At 59.5% G+C, this 22,266-nt stretch overlaps 1 protein-coding gene across 16 annotated transcripts in view; it reads left to right on the top strand.

The window, feature by feature from the left end:
• Positions 1–22,266, top strand: part of PTPRS (protein tyrosine phosphatase receptor type S) — a 94,007-nt gene that overhangs the window by 37,426 nt on the left and 34,315 nt on the right. For 7 of the 16 annotated variants that reach the window (XM_032307167.1, XM_032307242.1, XM_032307194.1 and 4 more), the window contains exons 3-9: positions 4,614–4,759; positions 5,316–5,457; positions 10,440–10,628; positions 12,454–12,462; positions 14,072–14,089; positions 16,281–16,391; positions 18,275–18,286. In XM_032307167.1, coding sequence (XP_032163058.1) covers positions 4,614–4,759; positions 5,316–5,457; positions 10,440–10,628; positions 12,454–12,462; positions 14,072–14,089; positions 16,281–16,391; positions 18,275–18,286 — 627 coding nt within the window. The remainder of the gene's footprint in view (positions 1–4,613; positions 4,760–5,315; positions 5,458–10,439; positions 10,629–12,453; positions 12,463–14,071; positions 14,090–16,280; positions 16,392–18,274; positions 18,287–22,266) is intronic. The other 9 variants (XM_032307223.1, XM_032307204.1, XM_032307268.1 and 6 more) reach the window with 3 other exon arrangements.

Here is a 22,266-nt window from a genome sequence, read left to right as displayed (position 1 = left end):
ACGAGCCCAATAATTTCGACCACTGGACAAGAACACCAGAGACTCGCACACTTGCCTCAGCGATATGTGCCTTTTCCTGTTCTCGTGTTGTTTTTTTAGTGGATGCCTAACACATTCAGATCAGCCTGATGGGATAAATACGGTTCTCATTGTTCCCATTGTACAGATGGAGAAGTTGAGCCATGGCGAGGTTTCATGACAGCCAGGAAGTAGCCACAAGCCGCAGCTGGGCTGGGAACTGTCTGGTCACTTTGTAGGGCCCGTGCGTTCCTGGGCTCTGTTCCCCACAGTGGGAACAGCAAGTCGAAGACCACAAGCATTTTAGCATTTTGTTCATTCATTTAAGGCAGGGTCAGGTTGTTCCTGGGGGCAAGGCATCCCAGGCACTGTGTGTTGGGGGGCGTCAAGCAGCATTCCTGACCCCCCCATTCCATGCCAGGAACACCCCCAGTCCTGACGACCGTGACCACAGACGTCTGTAGGCAGTGTCTCACTATCCATCCCCGCCTCCACCGCCCTGGGTGAAAATCACTGGTTTAATTTACACTGGTTGAACAAATAATAAGTTTACTTCTTTGATGCTTGCTCCAGGGATAATTACTGGCCTTGGAGAAACTGAGGCTGCCAGAGCCGGAAGCCCACTGTGGTTGAGGGAGGCTGCGGGATTTGGAGACTGCCCTGGCCTGGGTTTAAATCCTGGCTCTGTTGTGTGACCATGCGACCTGTGGTCTCATTCATTCAGTGTGTCTTTAATAAGGACCTACTGTGTGCCAGGCGCTGGTTTAGCCACTGGAGACGAAACAGACATCCCACCCCTTTATGGAGCTCATAATCTTGCAAGGGAGAAGCACTAAGTGTGTTGGATGGCGGACATGCTGGGGATGTGGGTGTGAGGTGAGGGTCGGGGGCTGCATCTTAACGGCGCGGGAGAACATGAAGGAAGGTCTCAGTGAGGTGGCCTCTGAGCAGAGACCTAAAGGAGCTGAGAAGTGCACCCTATGCATGTGTGGGGGAAACTTCCAAGCAGAGAGAGCAGTATGTGCAAAGGGCCTGGGGCAGGACCGGGGTGTTGGAAGAACAGCCAGGGGGCCCATGTGGCTGGAGCAGAGAGGATGAGGGGGAGAGAGGGAGGAGGAAGGGGTAGGGAGGGGCCAGAGCAGGTCTTGCAGGGCCTCGGGGGCTTCAGAGGAGGCTTGGGCTTCTAGTCCCCAGAGGCGGGAGCCCTAGTGGGGCAGTAGGCCAAGGAGGGTAGAACAGAGATTTACCTGCTCACCAGCGCCCTCTGGTGGTCATTGTGAGGAGCATGTCAGTTGTGGGTTGTTGGTGGTACTGCCAGGGGGTTGAGGGCCTGAGCTGGGGGAGCAGGGCGGGAGGTGAAGACGCTGGTTCAGGCAAGCAGTGAGAGGGAGGTGACCCAGGATATTAGCACCTGCTGTGCATCGGAAGCAGGTCCGGTGGGTGTCCCCTCAGCCCAGGCATTGTTACTGTGTTACTTTAGGTGTCCTGTACTGCCCTACACTCAAGCCCAGGTCTGCGTCTCCAAGGCCGAGGCATCTTGCCTCCGGGGGCGGGTCTGTGTCACAGGAGCTCCGTCCTCTGGGACCCACCGTGGTTTGCGCAGCCAGCTTCAGGGAATGGCCCAGGCCCCTGGGGAGCCACGGAGGGTAGGGGCCGTCAGGCCACAGAGAGCCCACGTGGGCAGCCGAAACCAGCAGCCAGCGCCAAGAGGAGCGACTGCTGCTCTAGAAAGGGCCTCAGGTCCCGTGGGGCCTTCCCAGGATGCTGTGGGGCTGGCCCAGGCAGGGTTGGAGGGGACAGGCGGGTGGGTGGGTCTTCCACGCCGGCTTTGGATTCTCCTCTCTAGAGTCCGGAGTGGAAAACAGAGTTCGGGCTCTCTCCCAGCCTCTGTGCTGGGGGTGTCACCGCTCTGAGCGAAGACAGGGGGACACCTGGGATATGCTCCCAGGGATGAGGACCCACAACCCTGTTTATCAAACGTGTCCTTGCTGGGGGGTAGGTCCCTGGTTTAGACCCCCGGTGGAATAATCCCGGCCCCCGTCCGCCACGACCTGAGTGACCCTGCGCACCTCCCTCATCCTCCCTGACCCCCAGTTTTGCTTCTCTGTGTCCCGGGTACAAGACCAGCGCTGAGTGCCACCTGGCCCAGGACCCCACTGTGGCTGCCATACCCCAGGGCATATCTGTCTCGTGTCGGGGCCCCTTTGCCAAAAAGAGGAGGGGAGGGTTCATCCAACGGAGAGAATCCAAGCGTCTATAGGAAATTTTCTAATCGGGGTGCAGTGAGCGGGCAGGGCTCTTCTAGGCTCTCTGTGACCCCAGAGCCGCCTGGAGATGAGCTGAGAGGGGGGAGCGAGTGGGCTGTTACATGGGGTCCAGTGTTCAGTGGCCGTCACGGGTCACCAGAGAGGTGACCACCGGATCAGTGGCGTCCCAGAGACCCCATGCCCACCCCATGCCCACCCCGGATAACAAGCAGTTTTGGCACACCATGCCCAAGGCTGTGATGGTCGATGTCCAGGCATAGGTGGGGGCAGAGGAGCTCCTGACCCAGCCTGCTGCGGTAATCTGAGAAGGCTCCCTGGGGGAGGTGCTGGCCTCCCCGAGGTAGAAGCTGCCAGAAGAAGGGAGGAGGGACTCCAGCGGAGAAAGAACAGCAGGGGCTCCCTGCTCTTGTCCCCACCTCCACACACACCCCCCAGGCTGCTGGGGGTGTGTCCCAGCTCGGAGTCATAAAGGGCCGCTGGATGCCTCCTGGAGCTCACTTCTGCCCTTCCTTCCAGGGGCTCCCAAGGGAGGATTTCCCCCAAGTAAGATTCCTGACCCGGCCACAGTGACTTTCCTCTGTGACTTCAGCTGGGGACACGCAGGGCCCCAGTCACCATTCCTGAGGCTTGGAGGAGGAGCCACCCGGGCAGGCAGAGCCCAGGGCTCAGCAAAACATCCTGATCAGGCTGGAGCCCTGGAGGCGATGGGAACCCAAGACTCGCGCCCTTGGACAGAAAGGTCCAAATGCGGGCGCTGTCCCCCTGGACAGGGTGGCCTCACGCAAGCTTCTCCACCTGGAGTCCGCGCGTGGTTCACCACCACGGCTTCGCAGGGGTCCCGAGGAGCTGTCTGAGGCCGCACATGCCTGTGCGCAGGGCCTGTGGATTTTGGAAGACAGGGATCGCCCGTAAAGCCGCGCGCGGTCGCATCAGTGGGAGCGCAGCCTCAAAGAAGGGAGGGGAGGCCGCCCAGGCCGCCGGGATGGGCACCCCGTTTTGTTCAAAGAATGATTTGAAGAAATAATTTCCGTTTATCTTTAAACAGCTGTAAATCTCAAAAAGGTACCAAGCAGGAAGCCTCTCTCCCCCTCCCGGTATCTAGCCACCTGGTTTCTCTCCTGGGGCAGCCTTCACGAGTGCGCATGCGCGCGTGCACACTCCCGCCCCGCCCCCCCAGGTTTTCTGCTCACCCTCTTGAGTTTTCTTTTAGTGCAAGTGGTAACATCCGCTGCACTCTCTGCCCCTCGCTGTTGAGATCTTGCTGTTCTGCCCTAGGAGTTAGGAAAGCCCCCTCGTCCCTTGGTGCTGCCCAGCGTCCCACTTCGGGGCGGCCCCGAGGACACGTAGTCCGTCCCCTTTTGTCGGATAGCGAGGTGGCTTCCCGGAGGGCCTCGCCAACCCGCCGCAGCCCTTGAATCTGTCGCGCAAAAAACCTCAGGAGTCGCTGAGTTCCCTTCCTGCGCTCCGCTGTAGCAATCCCAACAGCAAAGTGGCGAGCCAGGATCGCCTTGGGCCGTCCCACGGTTACCGTGCAGAGTCAGAACCGAGAATGCAAGGGGAGGTACTTTCACAGGATGCAGTGGCCTGTCCACGCGCGGCGTGGAGGCTGCTGGGGGTTAAAGACCCCGCAGGCCCCACTGGAGACTCGCCGGGAGAGAGTTCATACCTCAGATCTCCTGGAGGGGCCAGGAATGTGGCCTAGAGCCAGACGGGTTCAAATCCCTGCTGGGCCGGTGGTGGCTGTGTGTGTCCAAGCGAAGGCTTTGCTCATCGCCCTCAAAGTTAGGTCTTTACTGAACTACACCGCTGCATACACTAGGCGCTCAGCAAGCACTTGCTCTCCTGGTTGTTAGCATCTTATGCCTCGGAAACCGGATCAGCCTTTCTGAGCTCCTGCTTTTAGAGCTGGCCGGTGTCTGGACGCCTCCCACGGATTGAGAGGCTGGAGCCCTGGGTTCCAGTGCCAGCTGTGTCCTCAGATCCCTTGGTCATCCCTTGCTTCCCCGTTTGATGCCTCAGTTTCCCCACGTGCCCCACCAGGGGATTATCTCCTTGCAAGTCTTTTTCAGGCCAGGGATCCTCCAGGGTTGGCTGGGCACCCCACACAGGACTTCCAGGTGCTAAATCTGAGGACCCCAGAGTCTTGGGGGGAGGGCTCCCCCTCCACCATCCTCTGTGGCCCACGTGAGGTTGGAAGTCAATGTGAGCGTGTGTGGCTGTGGTCTCTGGGGTGCGCGTGAGGAGGGAGGGCGGGTTTGCATGGCCCCATGGGCTCCTGGGCTCATGCCTGGGCCCACCAGACCTTTCCTCCTCCTCCTGTGTCTCCAGAGCCCCCCAGGTTCATCAAAGAACCCAAGGACCAGATTGGTGTGTCAGGGGGTGTGGCCTCCTTCGTGTGTCAGGCCACGGGCGACCCCAAGCCACGGGTGACCTGGAACAAGAAAGGCAAGAAGGTCAATTCCCAGCGCTTTGAGGTGAGTCGGGGCTGAGGAGGGACAGTCTGGGGCCGGCGCCCTCTCCCAAGACGGCGCCCCAGCGGCTCAGCCATGCTCAGACACGGGTGTCCCAGATACATCTCCCAGATGTAACACGGGCAGCCAGGCCGGGCAGCCACCCTCTGTGGCCTCCGGCAGCGCTCCCCCCTTCCCGGCCAGGCCCCCGTCTGCCTGCTTAGTGAGGGCCCGGCCAGGCTGGCTTCCTTTGCCGGCTGAGTACTGTGTGGCCTTGAGCAAGGCTACACTCTCTCTTTCCCATCTCGCACACGGAGCCTCACGCACCACCCTGTAACACACACACAATCAGACGCACACGCTTCTGCAGCCGACATGCCTCGCCCCGCCTGCCACACCTACCGGCCTGTGCTCCTCACACACCCACGTACACGCAGGCCCTTCTGCTTGCGTAGACCTGGGCCCGGGTTCCGGTTTGCACGGGACACCTGTGTGCAGGGACGGTCCAGCCCCCAGCTCCTCTGCCCGCCTCCCCGGAGACCTCAGCCTCCCCTTGTTCCCTCTCCCCTGCCCATGACAGACAATCGAGTTCGACCAGAGCGCGGGGGCCGTGCTGAGGATCCAGCCACTACGGACACCCCGGGATGAGAATGTGTATGAGTGCGTGGCCCAGAACTCCGTCGGGGAGGTCACGGTCCACGCCAAGCTCACTGTCCTCCGAGGTACTGGGCTCCTTCAGATGGGTGGGGGAGGAACCAGGCCCTGGGCTTTTGAATCATTGAAAATGTTGGATTTTCTCCTTGGGGAACCTTGATCTCGCTTCCCCAGCATGTTACGCCCAGTGTGGCCCAGAGCCTGCCAGTGGGGATTTGTTGAGCTTTTACAGGAAAGAGCGGTGTTGAGGGACTAGTGTGATTCCCATTTATCATCTTAATCATGCTGCTCTGATTCCAAGAGACTGATCCACCTCAAACTGGTTCACATAAGAAAGAAAATTCATTGATCTCTGTAATGAGACTGCCTGTGGAGGCAGCAGCTTCAGGTTCGGCTAGATCCAGGAACTCACGCAGTGTTCTTAGGTCTCACCGTCTCTCTGCCTCTGGGTTTGTTTTCTTCCATAAGTGACTGTCCTCAGTAGGATGACCCCAGTAGCTCCAGGCTCCCAGGCCCCTACCCCAAAGAGAGGACCAGGTGGCCTGGGACGATGGCTCCTTGCCTAAGCTGGGTTAGATAGCCATCCATGAGCCAGTTACTGTGGCCGAAGGAACAAATGCTCCCATTGGCAGAGTCCTTCCTGGAGTCAGGGGTGTGTCAGCCCACACGGACAGGATCAGCAAGGGGCGGGTCTGCCAAAGGGACAAAGGAGGAATAGATGTTGGACAGGCACAGACAGCTGCCCACCACCTCCCATGCATTCACCCAGATCCTTCGGGAACACTGCTGGGCTGCTGGCTAGCCCTGGGGGTGGGGGGCATCAGGAAATTGCGTTCTCCTTGTAAAACTGCACCCTTCAGACAGCCTCGTCACAGCCCCCGCCACCCCGCCACCGCTGCTCCCTCCGGCCTGCTCTGTGACAAGGGGGTGTGAGCCTGTCTAGCTCTGGGACCCTGGGCAAGTTAAGAAGCCCCTGGGAGCTGCGGCCCCTCACCTCCCTGACCTCCGGGGTGGGGAGTAATGAGGCTCACCGCGAGGGGGCGCCACGTGGTCCAGGGAGGTGGCGCATGCGCGGGAGAGGCTGCGCCCCCCCCACCCCGCCCTCCCGCAGGGACCCAGCTCTTGGCTGACTCCAGCTCCCCAAGCATCACTGACCATACTCCAAGTTTATGGGGGCGGCTGCCACCAGCCCTTCTGGGGCTCCCGGGCTGGCATGCTAAAGCCTCACCAGGGCAACACAGCCTGGGTGGGCGGAACCTTGGCCCCCAGGGCACTTCTTCTTGGACCTGGGGTGCAGCCTGCGCAGGGTCCCTCCCTCCGAGCGCTCTGCACATCCAGGCTGCTTAACAAGAGGCCCCATAGTTTCCTCCGTGTGGGTCCTGGAGCCTGTCCGGCTGCGGGGAGGAGAGGGGCAGGGAGCTTGCTCGCCCCGGGCCTGGCCCGCCCCGCCTCGCCTATTCCCAGCAGATAGGCTTGCCCTGACCTTTCCCGGGCACAGACGGAACAGCCTGCCTCCCGCTCCCTCGTGCCAGCCTCCATTGTGAGCGCTCAGAGAGTTAAAAGGACATGCTGTGAATCTATTAACCGCCCAGTGGCTGGGAGTCTGGGAAAGAGCCGTCTGTGCTCCCTGCAACCCCCCCCCACCCCCGCCCCCATCAAGGCCTCCTTGGCTTTGCTCTGTTCTCTGGCCGCCTGGAGGACGTGGTGCTTGGGCTGGATTCCCAGCCCCGGGCCTTTGACCCAGGAGCGCCTGTCCAGGAGCGCCTGTCCTCCCGCGGCCCTGAGTCCCAGGGCTCTCCCTACCGTTGGCCCAGCTCTGGGCCCAGCTCTGCCTGCCTCCCTCCCCCGCCCTCTGATTGTGGACCCTGCTCACGCCTCCCTTGCTGTTGTTTTAATTAAACTCCGAGGAATCGGGCACAATGTGGTACGCGATGAACATTTTTGTTTAATTAGGAGCTCTCGGTACCCAGGCCCCCCCACCCCACCGCTGGCTGCCACCCACGCGCGCAGTGGTGGGGCCCCCCGGGGCCGCAGGCACACAGGGTAAGTGCTCACGTGTGAACTCGCGTGGGGCGTGGCCGCCTTCTGGGGTGAGCAGGCGCGCACATGCAGGCCTGGAGCGCCGAGAAGCCAGGCCGGGTTGTTTTGGCCTTAACCTCCATTGACGTCATGGGTAGCCAATCAGAACCACCTGTGGGCTTCAGGCCTCAGGCCCAGGAAGGACAATCAGGGCCTGACCCACCTGGGACAGGGTCCAGCCCCTCCTCCTCAGACTTGAGTAGGTCCAGTCCCCAGATTGGGGGTGGGAGCTGCCCAAGCTGGTCCGGCCCAGCTTCCTCTGGGCTTAGCCAGGCCTGGGTATGAATCACAGCCTGTCTGTGTCTGGCTGTATGCACTAGAGCTGCTGAAACTGAGCCTCAGTTTCCCCCTCTGTGAAACAGGTCCCATCTTGGAGGAGGGCATGGCAACTTGCCTGTCGAGTGCTTGGTACAAAGTGCTCAGGACTTGGGACGGGCACTTGGCCCTCCAAGCACCCCTCCCCCAGTGGTGTGCCCGGAGTTCCGCTCTCTCTCGCATGGTGGTCTCTCGCCCGCCTCTTCGTCAGTCCCCCAGTCCCGTGCCCCAGAGCACCCACCAAGACCCCTGCTCCTTCAGGACCTCTGTGTGTCGTTTCCCTGCGCGCAGATAAGCGTCGTCTGGTCCAGAAGACAGCCAGCTTTTTCTGTAACACACCAGGGAGGAAATGTGTTTGACTCCGCAGCCGAGTCTCTGTCCCAGCTTCTCAGCTCTGCCGTTGTAGCCGGAAAGCTGCTGTAGATGACGTGGACACAGGGACGTGGCCGTGTGCCAGTAAAACTTTATTGACAAAAACAAGCCAAGGGCCGGGTTTGGCCTCGGGACAGTAGTTTTTGACCCTTCATCTATACCATCTTTCACTCTCAACCTGTCCACGTAGCAGTGTGTCTGGACTTTGTTTTGGTTCCTGTGGGTGGCCCAGCGTGTAGATAATGTGGCCCTGTTGATAGCTGGTTAAGTTGGCGCCAGCCCCATGCTGCTCCGAGCCGCTCCGCATTCCTCCTCTAGGGCACGGTGCATGGAAACCGGAGATGCGGAGCTGAGGGTCAGGGGTCTCTGGAGGGTGGCCACGGGGCACCCCGCCTCATAGGCTTTGTACCCCCCGCGTTCCTGCAAGTTCACCTTCAGTTTCACCAGCCCGCACCCGTGATCAGTTTTGCTGTCACTTGGCCATCAGGATCAGGGTGGGAATCACATGGGTTTGCCAGGGCTGCTGTAACTGAGTCCAACCATCTGGCAGCTTAAATAATATATTCTCTCCTGGTCCTGGGGGGCTGGAAGTCTGAGGCTGGGGTGTTGGCGGGGCCAGTCCCTCCTGGGGCCTCTCTCCTAGGCATGCGGGCAGCTGTCTTCTCCCCCTGTCCTCATGTGCTTGTCCCTCAGCACGTCTGTGTCCCCGTCTCCCCTCCTTGCAAGGACACCCGTCAGATTGGATTAGGACCCACCCCAGTGGCCTCATTGTAATTTAATCACCCCCTTTAAAGTCCGTGAGGTCCTGGGGTTCAGGCTTCAGTGTGAATTTGCTGGGGGAGGGGGGGCTCCTTTTGGCCTGTGATGGAGCGAGTGGGTGTTTAAATTCGCACCAAGGAGCCTCGTCCCTGGCCCTGGGGAATCCTTTGTCCATTGCGGATGGCAGGGCCACAGTGGACCTAGGGGTGTTCCGGATCAGAACAAAAGGCACCCGGAGTCAGGTGCTGGAGGGGGAGTGTGGGGGTGGGGGAGCAGGTGGCCCCCTGAGCTGCTTCCCTTCCCTGGCGTGACGCCAGCTCAATTAGGTCATGGAGTCTGGTGAGGTTCTCAGGCATGCCCGTGACCACGTTCCTGCCGGGCACCAGACACAAGGGGCATTTTCTCCTTCTGGTGGTCCTCCCACCCCCTTTACCACGGAGGGAAGCCAGACCCTGGCCAGCGCATGGGGGCACTGAGGCCTGGAGGCGTGGGGACTCTGGTGGGTTAACAGCAACCGGAACTGAGCTTTTCATGCATTTATTGAGCGCCTACTGTATGCCAGGCCCGGCGTTGGTCCGTGGGGGTGTGGGGGTGACATAGGCACAACAGGATAGAGTTGGCCTCAGATATGCTGGGGTCCGGGAGGTGTGTGGCTCCGCTGCATGCCAGCCTGAGGGCACCTGGGTGCAGAGACGGAGGCCGAGGGGGATGCAGGAGGGAGCTTGACCTCTCTGAGGAGCAGTGAGGTGTGTGTGGCTAGACAGAGAGAGTGTGAAGGTGGCTCGGAACGGGGCCGCCGAGGCTGGTGGGGCAGTGTGGGCCAGGATCTGGGTCCCCCCAGGAGGTGAGGACCGGACTGGAAAGGCATACGGCGCAAGCGTAGTGGGCTTCCGTTTACGGATGTCTGTATTTGCTTCTTGTTTTTTTAAAATGGGGTGAGGGGCAGAGGGCGCGGGAGAGCGAGAATCTCAAGCAGACGCCCCACAAGGGGCTTGGTCCCATGGCCCTGAGAGCATGACTTGAGGAGGTGGACTCTTCACTGACTCGGCCCCGCCCCCCTCCCCGGCGCCTGAGTTTATGTTTTTAAAATGAGCTCTGGATGCTCTAAAGGACCCAGCATCTTCTCTGCCGGGCAAGTCTTTCCTGTGTCACTGCTGACACGGGCTGGATCACTCTCGGGTGGGGGGGTGTCCTGGACATTATGGGGTGTGGAGTGACATTCTAGGGCCCCACCCCAAGTGTGACCTTCAGAATCCCCCGCACCCCAGACCTCTCCAGCCATCCCCTTGGTGGCGGAGTGGCCCCAAGCCAGAAGCTGCAGACTGGCCCTGTGCACTCTGTCCCCTGCCCCCCTCCCCCATTGCCCCTGGCACTCCCTCCCAGGGGACCCATCCCCCACGTGGCAAGCGGCCACAGAAGCTGCCCCATCGAGGCAGGGGCTGAACTTGGGTCCCCTGCCCCCTGGCAGTGTCGGCCACGTGGCAACCGGCCCCCTGCCCTGTTCTTCCCCCGTCTCCACCCTCAGAGGACCAACTGCCCCCTGGATTCCCCAACATCGACATGGGCCCCCAGCTGAAGGTGGTGGAGCGGACGCGCACGGCTACCATGCTCTGTGCCGCCAGCGGCAACCCCGACCCCGAGATCACCTGGTTCAAGGACTTCCTGCCTGTGGACCCCAGTGCCAGCAACGGGCGCATAAAGCAGCTGCGATCAGGTGAGCGCAGGGGGCTGGGAGGGTGCGCGGCCTCCGGGGCAGCGGGGGAGGGCGGCGTCTCCAGAGCCCAAGCCCTGGGGCCTAACGGGAGACAGAAAGGCAGAGGAGACGTGTAGCCACTAGGAGGGGGTTAGGGTGGGGCGATTGTCTTCAGAGCTGAGCCAGCAGGGATATAATGGAGCATGGACAGGCAGGGGTAACGGGGAGCTACAGCAGATAATAGGAGGGGAGTGTGTCCGTGCCCGAGTGGGGTGATAACCGACCCCAGTGTGCACAGTGATAGGGAGCTACAGACACCACAGGGGCAGAGTGTCTTCAGTCCCCAAGCAGCACAGTCCTAAGGAGGCACAGATGTTCCAAGTGATGGAAAGCCCCAGCAGTGGGGACACGGTGTGGTCCGGACAGGCAGAGGCGAGGGGGGCCGTGGAGAGTGGCGAGGGAGCCTAACCACTGGGTATGTGATGGGACACAGACAGGCAAGATAGTGGGGAGGCATGGAGGGTTGCAGAGGGAGAGTGTCTTGTCTCCTGAGCCATGGGCCTGTCCAGTGAGGATGTGGTGGGGCCCTGACAGGCCAGGGGAGAGGAGAGATGTCTAAGGCAAAGGCAAGAGAGAATTTCCAGTGCTGATGCAGTGAGAATCTCCAGAGGCGGCGGGAGGCCTTAGGTAAGGTAGCGGGGAGCCATAGAGAGCTGCAGGACGAGAGTGTCTCTGAGACTGTCGGGCACAGGGAGGCAGTCCAGCTTGTGTGTCCAGGTCCCGGTCAGGTCGGAAGAGCACAAGGCCTTGGTCACCTTTGGGATGGGTGCTTTCATGGTTGTGTCTCAGTGTAATGCCCGCGTGCCCCTTCTGTGAGTCTGTCCGTCCGTCGGGGGGGAGGGGTGCTGTGTGTGTATTGTGGTGTCAGTTGTCGCACTACCTCGTGACGAGTCCACGTGTCTGTGTCTGGGCTCCCGGTGCCCGTGGGAGGCCCATGCAGGCCCTGCCACCTGCCTGTGGGCTCGCCTTCTCCCTCCTGCACACGCACCCACGTTACTGTCCCTCCCAGCCATGCCCCCCGTCCCCACGTGTGCAGACACGTGATAGGGACGCGCCCGCATGCCCTCCTGGGTGTTTCCGTCCACTGCGATTACACATGTTGGGGTATACCACTTTGCTTTCTCCTCCCCACCCTTCCTCTGAGGACAGCCCCTTGCCCTGGAGCCAGCCCTGCCTGAAGGCCTCCCGGTGGTTCTTCACACCCCCGTTTATTGCCGGGTCCCATCAGCATCCGCCGAGGGTCCATCTGCCCGTCCTCTGCTTTCTGCTTCTCCCCAAGCTCTGAGAAGGGGAAGACGTTAAGCGTAGGGTTTCTTCCCTGGAGAGACCCGGGCCTTGCCCTGGGTGCAGGGGGGTGGGGGTAGACAGCCTTCCCCCCTCCCATCTGTCTGAGGCTACTTGCAGCTTGAGGGGTTCAGCTGCGGGCTGATGGCAGCCTGAGGATCTGGTTGTTTCGCTGCTGGCTTCTGCCCTCAGGGCCCCCAGTAGAGGGAAGAGCGCGGACCCCGGGGCCCAGCTCCTGAGCCAGCATCCGCTGTGTCCTAGAGCAGGTCTCTTTCTCTGGGTCTCGCGGCCATGAAATGCGCCTCCTCGCTGGGGCTGGTGACCAGATGCCTGGCACAGACTAGGTGCTCAACGAACGTCCGCTGCTTTATTGATCTTAAAACATCTGATGATTCCCCTCCCCTCCCCTCCCCGCCCCCGTCCCGGTGAGGACACAGGCTTCTGCACAGCGCCCGTTAACGATCCTGTTCTCTTTTCTTGTCCCTCTGTTGTAAACGTTCAGAAACCTTTGGTAAGTCTCATTTGTTCCCACGTCAACAACTAACGTCCCCCTCTTTCTTCCCTTCCTCCCCCGCCCCCTCCCCCCAGACTAACAGCCACTGTGACAGTAACGGTGACCCACTCCACGTGGCATGTTTACTAACGACCCCCTCCCCCACCAGCCACCCGTGGCCCTCCCCCGTCAGGCACCAGGGGGCTGCAGAGAGAAGAGACCAAAGGGAAAAGAGGAAAAAACACAAGGCCACAAGAGGCCAGTCAGACCCCAGAATGGGGACTAAGGAAAAATGAGTGGAATCCTCGGGCTAGTGAAGTTTTGCACCTAACAATCCCCCAGCCTTGACACTGCCGGAAAATGGGGAACTTACAGAAGTTTGGGAGCTGGGTCTGAGGGGGAGAGAGGACTTCCCAGCTGGGCTGGCATGGGGCACTTCCTCTTTTGTCAACATGCAGCCTGAATGCCCTGAGACTGAATGCTGGGCTGATTCTTACTAGAGTGAGAGTGACTGCTCTAGTCCCATGGAAGTTCCTTCTCTTCCGCAGGTTAAGCAGCAGAACCACTTTTAATACCCCAGAGGTATATCCTCCCCTCTCAGTATGGTGGCCTTGGGCTGTTTGGCCATCTTGGGAGGTCCTGTTCTGTGGCCTCTGGATTCCTGCCCCACCTAGTCTTTGCCGCCTTAGGCAAATTCCCATTTCCTCCCAAGTAAAGAGGAGAAAGGGGTCTCGTTGGGTTGTTGGGTTGCGGATTCCCGAAGAGGTAATACAGAAGTATGGGAGGCCGGAGAGCTGGGCTCACAGCCCACCCCTGCCTCTGACTCACAGTGTAACAGTTTGCTGGCCCCTCCGGGCACCCGTTCGCCCGTCAGTTTGCCTGCACCGGGCGGAAGGAGCTGTGTTCTCCCTCGCTCTGCCCTGGCCTCTGGGTCCCCGGGCTCCACTTGTTCTGGGTTCAGAGAGAGAGGGGCCGGATCTCTCCCAGGACGGTGAGCTGGGCGTATGATCTCCAAGCCAGGACCGCCTTCTCTGTGTGTCTGGAGGTGTGCCCTGCCCCAGTGCCCAGGTTCACCTGCAGACTGTCCTTTCCTCTTTTCCTTTTGGAGGTTCCGGAGACGGGAGGGCCCGCCCCGCCCGCCGCCCTTGCTCCCCTCTCCCTGCCCTCCCCTGTCCCTCTGTAACGCCTTCCCTCTGCTTTATTAATGCCCAGCCCTGGGGCACTAACCCCTCTCCCCCCCGTCTCTAACAAGACTCCCGAGACCTCCCTGGCTCCCTGTCCCTTCCAAGAAGGCAAGAAGAAAGGGAGGTCCGTGACCTCCTTCCCTCAGCCCAGAAGGAAGGCAGCCAGCTGGGCCGGACCAGGCCATAGACCTCCCTGGGCCGTAGGGACAGCCCTAAGACCAGCCTAGACGGCCTTCTGGACTCAGTCCCTCCTTCCCCAGGAGACTGCCGCCTCCTGGGGGAAGTCTTCCTGACTGACAAGCCCTCAGGGCTGGCTCAGGCCCCCACCCCTGGGGGCCGAGTGGACGGGCCTGGCTTGTGGCCCAGCCTGGCCTCCCTGGGGCCCCCCGGCCCCCCAGGACTGCCTTCTGAAATTCACCTGACTCTCTCTGCTTCCCTTACAGAAAGCACTCCGATCCGAGGTAAGAGGCTCTCTCCTCACCCTCCTGCCCACTCACGTTCTCTCTCGCTGCCCCCCCCAGCCCCCCCCAGGCTCCATAGGGGGCTGCACCACGTATTTCCCCCTTGCCACCCTGCCCAGTGTCTGTCCAGTTCTGTGTCTCTGTCGCTGTGTGTGGCCGAGGGGCCGAGTGTGACCATGGCTGCCCTGCCGGCCACCTGGCCTCAGGGGAGGGGCTGTACGTTCCATGTCCCCCCAGAGCTCTGGGGGCCAGACGCTGATTGCTGCTCTGTGCACAGCCTTGTTTCTCTCCAGCCTCAGTCTTCCCATGCTGCAGATCTGAGGGTCCAGCCCGATGGAGCAGAGACAGGCAGTCTCAAAGGCCAACCCCACCTGTGCTGAAAAATAGACTGGAGTAGGCCTGGGTGGGAGCCCTAGGGAAGAGTCCATGTCTGGTCCTGGCTTTGCCATGGAATGCTGTGTGACCTAGAGCAGGCTCCTGGCCCTCTCTGGGCCGTCACAGTAATGGCTGCCTGCTGCTCCTCAGAGCCTTGAGGTGGGGGGAAAGAAAGAAGTGTGGGAAATGGGGGAAGAGCCTGCCTCCATAGTCCCCGAAGAAACTGATCCAGGATCCTCGTTTGTGGGTCCACGTCATTGCTGTGGGACGGCCACAAACAGCTGGGAAGGGGGACTTCTTGGGAGCCTGGACTGGATTTTCAGACTCCTGGTGCCGGGAACTCTGATACCTGGGATTCAGATTCCGTTTTCCTTGGTTATGAAAACGAGAACCGTGACCCAGGCCTTTGATTTCAAACATACTTGCGGAAGCATTTGCCTCATATTTACTTACTCGTGGGTGTTCGAGTCTTTTCTGAGGTCTGTAATTTTAAACATCCTTAAGGAGGTTCAGTACGCTTCATTTACTTGTGAAAATGAGTATTTGTCCCAGACGTGTGGTCTCCGAAATCCCTGGGGAAATGTTAGCCTCCTCATTGACTCATGGGCACGGCGATGTTTGCTCAAGGCCCGTGCCTTCACACAGTCTGGAGAAGGTTCGTTCCTTTTTCTATGTTCGTGGGAAGGAACCTATTTGATCTGGGCCTGTGGTTTCAAACAGAGAGGGGGGAAATCAGCCCTAATTTCATATACTCAGAGGCATTAAGACCTTTGATTGGGGCCCGTGAATTTAAGGATACTTGAGGCAATTGGCTTCTTCTTTAAAGTTTTATTTGCTCATGACCATCGGATTCTTTGATCCTGGCTTGTTGGGTATTCGAGGTTTTCATTCAGATCGCTGGTTTCAAACACTCGCAGAGTTTCCCCCATTAACCCGGGAGTGCCATGGCCCTGGGTGTAGGACCGTAGTCGCAAACACTCTTGAGGAAGTTCATTTGATTACTCCTCAGCACCAGGATCCTGAATCCAGGCCCGTGGTTCTAGCGCAGGTGGGTGAATTCGGACTTGCTTAGATGACATTGGGGGAATCCAGGGGGAAATTTAAGTTCCTCTTCAATCCGTTTCAGGGGCAGGAGGCTTTAGTCCAAGTTTTTGATTTCAAACACACCTGATGTGTGTCATCTCAACATCCTTCACCTTAGCTAACGTGAGAGGGAGCCCAGTCCTGACGTTTCAGTTAGGCTTAAAGAAAGGCAACCTCGTCTCTCTTTACGGGCGCTGCCGGCTTTGAGATCTGTCATTGCACACGCACTCGAGGAGCCCCGGCCGTGTTCATTTACACATGGGCACCGGCTGAAACCAGGGGGACAACCCGCAGCTTCCTGAACTCGCACGTCTCTTGGGGCCGCCCCGAGGCCCCAGGGTCTCGCGGATGACTGCTGAGGCTTATGAAGGCCGACTCAGTCCCCTTTGCCTGGAGGGCCCACGTGCCTCTCCAGCTCCGCAGTTAAACCTGGCGGTCATTTCTAAAACACCAGCCGGGCGCTCCGCCTGGTTTCCCAGTGAGCAGGGAGGGCTGGGCGGGACAGTGCAGTGCGTTTAGGCTGGTGCTGGGCGAGGCTGGAGTGCGGGGCGGTGGGGAGACGAGCCAGGGGACCCGCAGCCCAGCGGGGGTTCCAGGCTGACTGATCTCTTTCATCTGCCTCTCTCTGGCCCAGACCGAACAAGAGACAGGGGGCGCGGGGCTCTGGGGCAGCCTGCCCGGCCCAGGCCCAGGCCCTCCCTGACTGGCCAGGCTTTCTCCCCTCTCCCCCCAGGGGCCCTGCAGATCGAGAGCAGCGAGGAGACAGACCAAGGCAAATATGAGTGCGTGGCGACCAACAGCGCCGGCGTGCGCTACTCCTCCCCCGCCAACCTCTACGTACGAGGTAGGGAACGCCGTGTCCAGGTCGAAGGCAGGGACCCGTCCTGTCCCGTTCCCCCCTCCCTCCTTGGGCTCACAGCCTCCGGGCTCCCCTGTTCCCTGCAGACCCGAGCAGGAGGGCCCCCACCCCCACCCCCTGGTCCCAGCAGGACCTTGGGTGAGGCGGCGTCCGTCTCTGGGCCTCAGTTTCTTGACCTCTACAATGGGGGCTGCTTACCCCCACCACCCCCGTGCCTGGGACGGACACCCCAGGGGCTGTAGGACTTGGCGGGGAGGCAGGAGGGAACGGGGCAGGGCCAAGGGGGTCAGTCTGGGGCCCACAGGGCTGGGGGAGCCTGCAGGCCTCCGCCCCACCCCGCCCCCGCCCGCCCATCCGAGTCGGCTTCTGTGGTGTGTCGTGCCGTGCCCCCCCTTTGCTGTGTGCTTGCTTCGCTTCTCCAGACTCCGTGGCCTCTCGTAGCTCCCCGCTTCACCCCCCCCCAGCGCCCTCGATCCGGGAGCTGGGGGGGGGTCTCTGAGGCCGCCCCCCGCCGGCCCCTGCACCTTCGGCTGTCCCAGAGCCCGGTGCTCTTTGTCTCCTGGTCGCCCTCAGGAAAGGACTCGTGTCGGCCCGAGCGAGGCCGGGGCCACGGCAGGCACGCGGGCCTGGGGCTCGGCACCCCGTCAGGCCGCGGCCGGCACGGCACGCCAGCGAGGCTGGTCGCTCTCGTCATGCCCGGGAGACCGGGTCCTTGTCCCAGCGCCCCACCCCCATCCCCCAAGGCGGCCCTGGGGAGCGTCTACACAGACTTCCTTCTCAGACCCTTGGTGTCCCTTCAGAGGCGCCGGAGGCGGGGGGAGCCTCCCCTTGTCCCCAGAGGCCTGGGTCAACCCCTCTTAGCCCTGTGTTGGTTCTCTTCGGGTCTTCCAGAAACTGTGACCTGCCTCCTCCTCCTCCCTTTGCTTTCCTTCCTCTCCCGCCTCCCCGTGGCTGTTTCTGATCAGATCCGTGGCAGAAACAGCTTCTGCCGCCAGGAAACAGGGCCCCCCTTCGAGCCCCGGGATTGCCCTGATGGGCCCTGTGTCCTTGACCGCACCCACACGTCTCCGGGCCTCAGTTTCCCCCACACGAGGCACCAAGCCCCCGCCATTCTCCAGCTGGGAGGCGGGAAGCTCCTCCCCACCCCCCACTACAGACTCTCCCTGCTTGGTCCCCACCGAGCACAGCCCCACCAGGCCCCCCCAAAGCAGCTCCTTGGTTCTGCACCTTGGGTTTGACATCTGTCTCTGAGGAGGAGGCCTCGTGGTGGGGAGGGAACGGGGGTGTGGGCGCCGGGGTGGGCAGGGGGCAGACACCGACCCACTGCTGTGGCACCGCTGGTGAGTTTTAGCGCGTCCACGGCTCCCGCTGACTGGTCTTCGTCTAACCTGCTTATTTCTCTGCAAACACCTGGGATGGGGGTGTGTAAGTCTGGCAGGGTTCGAGGAGAGCGCGTGGACAGCAGGCATGGGGTGGGGGGGAGGCCTCTAGCGAGGGTGCAGCAAGGGAGGGGACCCCCCATGTCCTCATTCCCCTGGAGGTGGGGTCCCCCAGCATGAGCCCCTGATCTTTTGGGGGGTCCAGCCTCCCAATCTTTGCCTGGGTCTCAGACGCTCCAGAAATGAATTTAAAAAAAAAAAAAAAATCGTAGAAGACGAATGTAATATGTCAAGAAAAGAAAAAAAAGGTCATTGCTGTTCTTTTTTATTTTTTAATTTTAATTTTTTTTTTTGGTTTAAAGAAAAAACAACAAACTATTGCAGCTTTTAGCCTTGGGAAGTCCTCTTTTTACTCTCTGTATCTCCCCTATTTTTTCTCTTCTCCCCATGTCATTGTGTTCTGCATCCAACCCCCATAACCTCCCTCAGAGCTTCGAGAAGGTTGGTGTGTTTTTTTCTTTTTTACTTTCTTTACCCACATTTTTACATTCCGAAAGTGACACGCACACACACGACACGCACACAGACACGCACACGCGCGCACGCACGCCGACACGCACACGGAAAACGAGAGCCAGAGAGCTAACAAGTCAGTAAATGACGGAATACGAGTAGTAAGCACGAAGCGGACAAAACAAAACAAAACAAAACAAAAAAAAAACCGCCAAGCGAGAGCAAAAACCCAGAAAGACACGAAAATTTCAGCCGCGCCCAGCCCGGCCTAGGGCCGGCCGCACACATGCGATGCTTGCATTGTGGTCGCCTCTATGCATCCGTTGGTAATGTTGTTGCTAAGTTTTTTGCACTCCTCGTCGTCATGGTAACTTGGGCCTGATGCATGCCGGGAGAATGTAACAATTTCTCTGCATGCCACTCTTGTCGGTTTGGTTTGGTGAATTCCCAGCGCCTTCTGTTGGAGTGTTTTCTCGTCTCCTGTTCCGTTTTTCTCCTTTGGTTTCCTTCGTATTTCTTTCTTTCATTTAATTATTATTACGATTCTTTTTGGTTTTTTTTGTTTTGTTTTGTTTTGTTTTGTTTTGGGGGGGAAAAAACCGATCAGTTCGTTTTTTTTTCCCCCTCCCATCCCCGTTCACCCTGGTCCCCTTCTCCCCCAGAGCGTTTCGTCTTTGGTTCTGTCTCGTGTTTACGTGCTATTTGGTTTCAGTTCCTTGGGCTGAGCTGTTCTGTGGTTGTTCTCCAAACGCATTGTGACTTAAAAGCCAGTGTTCCTGTCCCAGCTACCATCCAGGGGGGCGGTAGGGGTCCCACAGCTGGGATGCTGGGGCAGAAAGTGACCGCCCGGGCTCAAGGGCACAAGGGAGGTGACGTAGACAGATGGTGGGGTGTGTGGGGAGAGCAGCCCCATTTGCCCGGCCTCGCTGGCCAGGCCCCTTTGCCCCAGAGCTGACACCTCAGCCTCCCAGGGTAGCCATGTTGGAAGGGGGCTTAAGCAGACACGTTCCCGCCTTTCCGCTTCGGCTTGAGACTGCCTCCCTCTCTCCCAAACGACCCAGAAAACAGGCCTTTGAAGCGCAGCTAAGTGGGCAACCAGCGTTTCGAGTCCCTGTTCACCAGAGCGGCAGTCCAGACATGGGAAGTGGCTGCCTGACATTGGGTCATCCTCTCGTAACAATGCATGCTTGGCTCATCGGCCGCACTCAAGATGGCAGCTGGCGTGGGCACAAACCCAGAACCGTCTGTCAGGAAATGTAGCATGACCGACTTCGGGAGAAAGGCACAGGCTGTTATCCCGCCGTCAGTGCTATGCCTTCGCCTCGCAGGCGACGTTGGCCGCTCCCTCCACCTCCTCACGGGCTTCGGCCCCAGTCGCGGGAGTCTTGTCCAGCAACACAGCACGGTCACTTTCTGAGTACCCGAGCATCAGAACTGTGGAATTCTGGAGAAAACCCAGGGGAACTTTGGACCTAGCCTCTCCCCCTTCTCTCTCTGCCTCCCCAGCTCTCCAACTGCCTGCCTCTCCCTTGCTTTCACTCTCTCTTTCTCTCCCTCTCTCTGTCTCTGTCTCTCTCTGTCTCCACCCTCCCTTCCCCACCCCTACCAGAGCATCTCTGTCCTGCAAACCTTTGGAGATTCGGAGATGCTGACTCCCATCTTCTCCCTCCCTGAAGAAAGGCAAGCCCTCGAGAATAACCACTCCAACCCCAAATTAAAAAAAGAAAAAAAATCTAAATTTCTAGCCCCTGACCCCTCAGCTGACTAACCAACATAGGTGAGAGTTGAGAGACGAGGCCGGGCTACTGGGGCCACCGTTTCCCGGGACCCTCCTGTCGCTCACCTTCCTTCCCTAATCTCTCCCACTTACTGGGAAGTCCAGGGCAAGAGGACTTACATGCAGTAAGAAGAGATTGATTTCTCCTGCCTCCTTTTGAACCCAGGATGAGAGCTGCCAGGCCAGCCCACAGAAGAGCTCCAAAAAATAGAGGAGAGGGTCTCTGAGCCCCTCCGGCAAAGCTTGGTCCCAGAGAATTAGAGCTGAGAGCTTACCGAGGGTCTTGGGCTCTGGCCCGCCTGGATTCAGACCCCGCCTCTGCCCCTCCCTGGACCGTGTGACCTTGGGCTAGACACCAGATACCTCGGGGTCCCGTTTTCTCATCTGCTCAAGAAGGGTCATCCCCGCACTAGCTCATAGGGGAGTTGGGAGGATTCCGTTGAGCTAATTAATGCTCAAGTGCCCTGTGTAGTGCACGACGCCTAACAGATCGCTGGTGGGATTACTGGAGAGCAGAGAAGGGAAGAGGTCAAGCAGTCCCTTCCCTCCTTTGGGGACTTCATCTGGCCCATGCTGTACCTTGCAGATCCGCTGTTGGAGTAAGACGGCTACGGCAAACCACTCTGAAAAGAATTGTAGGGCCGAAGCGAATTCATGTGCTCTGATCTCATTTTTTGCTGGTGCTTTTTTCTGAACCCATACTGTGACTTCATTTTCTCCTGGTTCCAACCCAATTTCTGTGAGATCAGTGGCCATCCAAGAGCCCCCTGTCACTCTGCCAGAGAGTTCGGTGGCCAGAGAGTCCAAGAGGCCAAAAAAAAAAAAAAGAAAAAAAAACAGGCCCAGTTCAGGTGCTGAGCTACCTTGCTAAGAAGCACCAGCCCTGCCGGAAGAGGGGGGCCACCTGCCCTGTTCCGCCCTGAAAGCTACAAGCGTTTGCATAGTTGCTAGGGCAGCCTGAGCCACAAGCGGGGGGCTGCCCGGAGTCCCTGCCCCCAGCTGAACTCTAACTCCCCGTCACCCAGCTTCACTTCTGCTGATCCTGCTGGCTGGTTCCAGGGGCAGGATGTTCAGATGGGGCCCTTCCCCTCTGGAAACGGATCTCTGTGATGCAAAGGCCCACCACGATGTCCAAACCGAGCCCCGTTTTTCATTCCACTTCCAGAACTCCCCTGGGGAAGATGCAGCTCAGGCTTTTGACAAGGTGGGAAGGGGGTGCACTTTCATTCTCCCTGGCTGTTAATTTTCTTGTTTGTCTCTTCAACATTGTAAAGCTTTAGGATCTCACTTTAGTGGCCAAAGGTGGTGTCTTTACCCCTTGGTCTAGCGACGTAGCGTCGTTGAACCATGGCGCGCGGGACCCAGTTAACTGGTGAGCCTGACGGCGTGAGGGCCGGCCGGGAGAACTCGCAGCGAGCTGGGGGCATGGGGAAGAGCGGTCCGCCTTCCAGGGACTCAGGATACCTTTAGGATTTGGGAGGAGGTCAGGTGGGGCTGGGACATTTCAGTGACAGGTCTTGACTTCTGAGCCCAGGAACCAGACTGAATGCCCAGTGGGTTTAGCCTGCCCCAATTTCCGGGTAGTCCCCGGAGCTCTCTCTGTGACCCGTCCTTTTTTTTTTAAGATTTTATTTATTTATTTGACAGAGAGAGAGAGAGAGAGCACAAGTAGGCAGAGCAGCAGGCAGAGGGACAGGGAGAAACAGGCTCCCCGCTGAGCAGGGAGCCCGATGTGGGGGCTCGATCCCAGCACCTTGGGATCATGACCTGAGCCGAAAGCAGACGCTTAACAACTGAGCCACCCAGACACCCCAGGACAGGTGGTTTTGAAAATTAAACCTCTGGCCCCCGAGCCATGTCAGACCAGTGGGTAGGACCTCTAGGTGTTTTCCTGACTTCTGGCCACGCCCCTGCCCCCCCACCCCCCCGCCTCCCGTAGCTCCAGAAAGGCTTGCACTGGGGTATGTTGGTGAGCTCCCCAGTTCCTGCTGATCACGCCTGGCCGCGCCTCCCTCTGCCCGCCCCCAAGACCCCCGACAGGACCCTGATAGGACCCAGCCCTTCTCCTCATCCCACCGTCATCCCAAGGGGAGAGGGGGCTCCAGGGTGGGGCGGCCGGGAGGGGGCGTTCTGCAGGAACACTGAGCTCTAGACCCTCTCGCCTGCTGCCTGCCTCACTCCCTTTGCATTG

Source organism: Mustela erminea, chromosome 1, assembly GCF_009829155.1.
Source record: "Mustela erminea isolate mMusErm1 chromosome 1, mMusErm1.Pri, whole genome shotgun sequence".
NCBI classification, from domain to species: domain Eukaryota; kingdom Metazoa; phylum Chordata; class Mammalia; order Carnivora; family Mustelidae; genus Mustela; species Mustela erminea.
The sequence above is the reverse complement of the archived record's forward strand: the minus strand, read 5'-3'. Positions and strand labels throughout refer to the sequence as shown.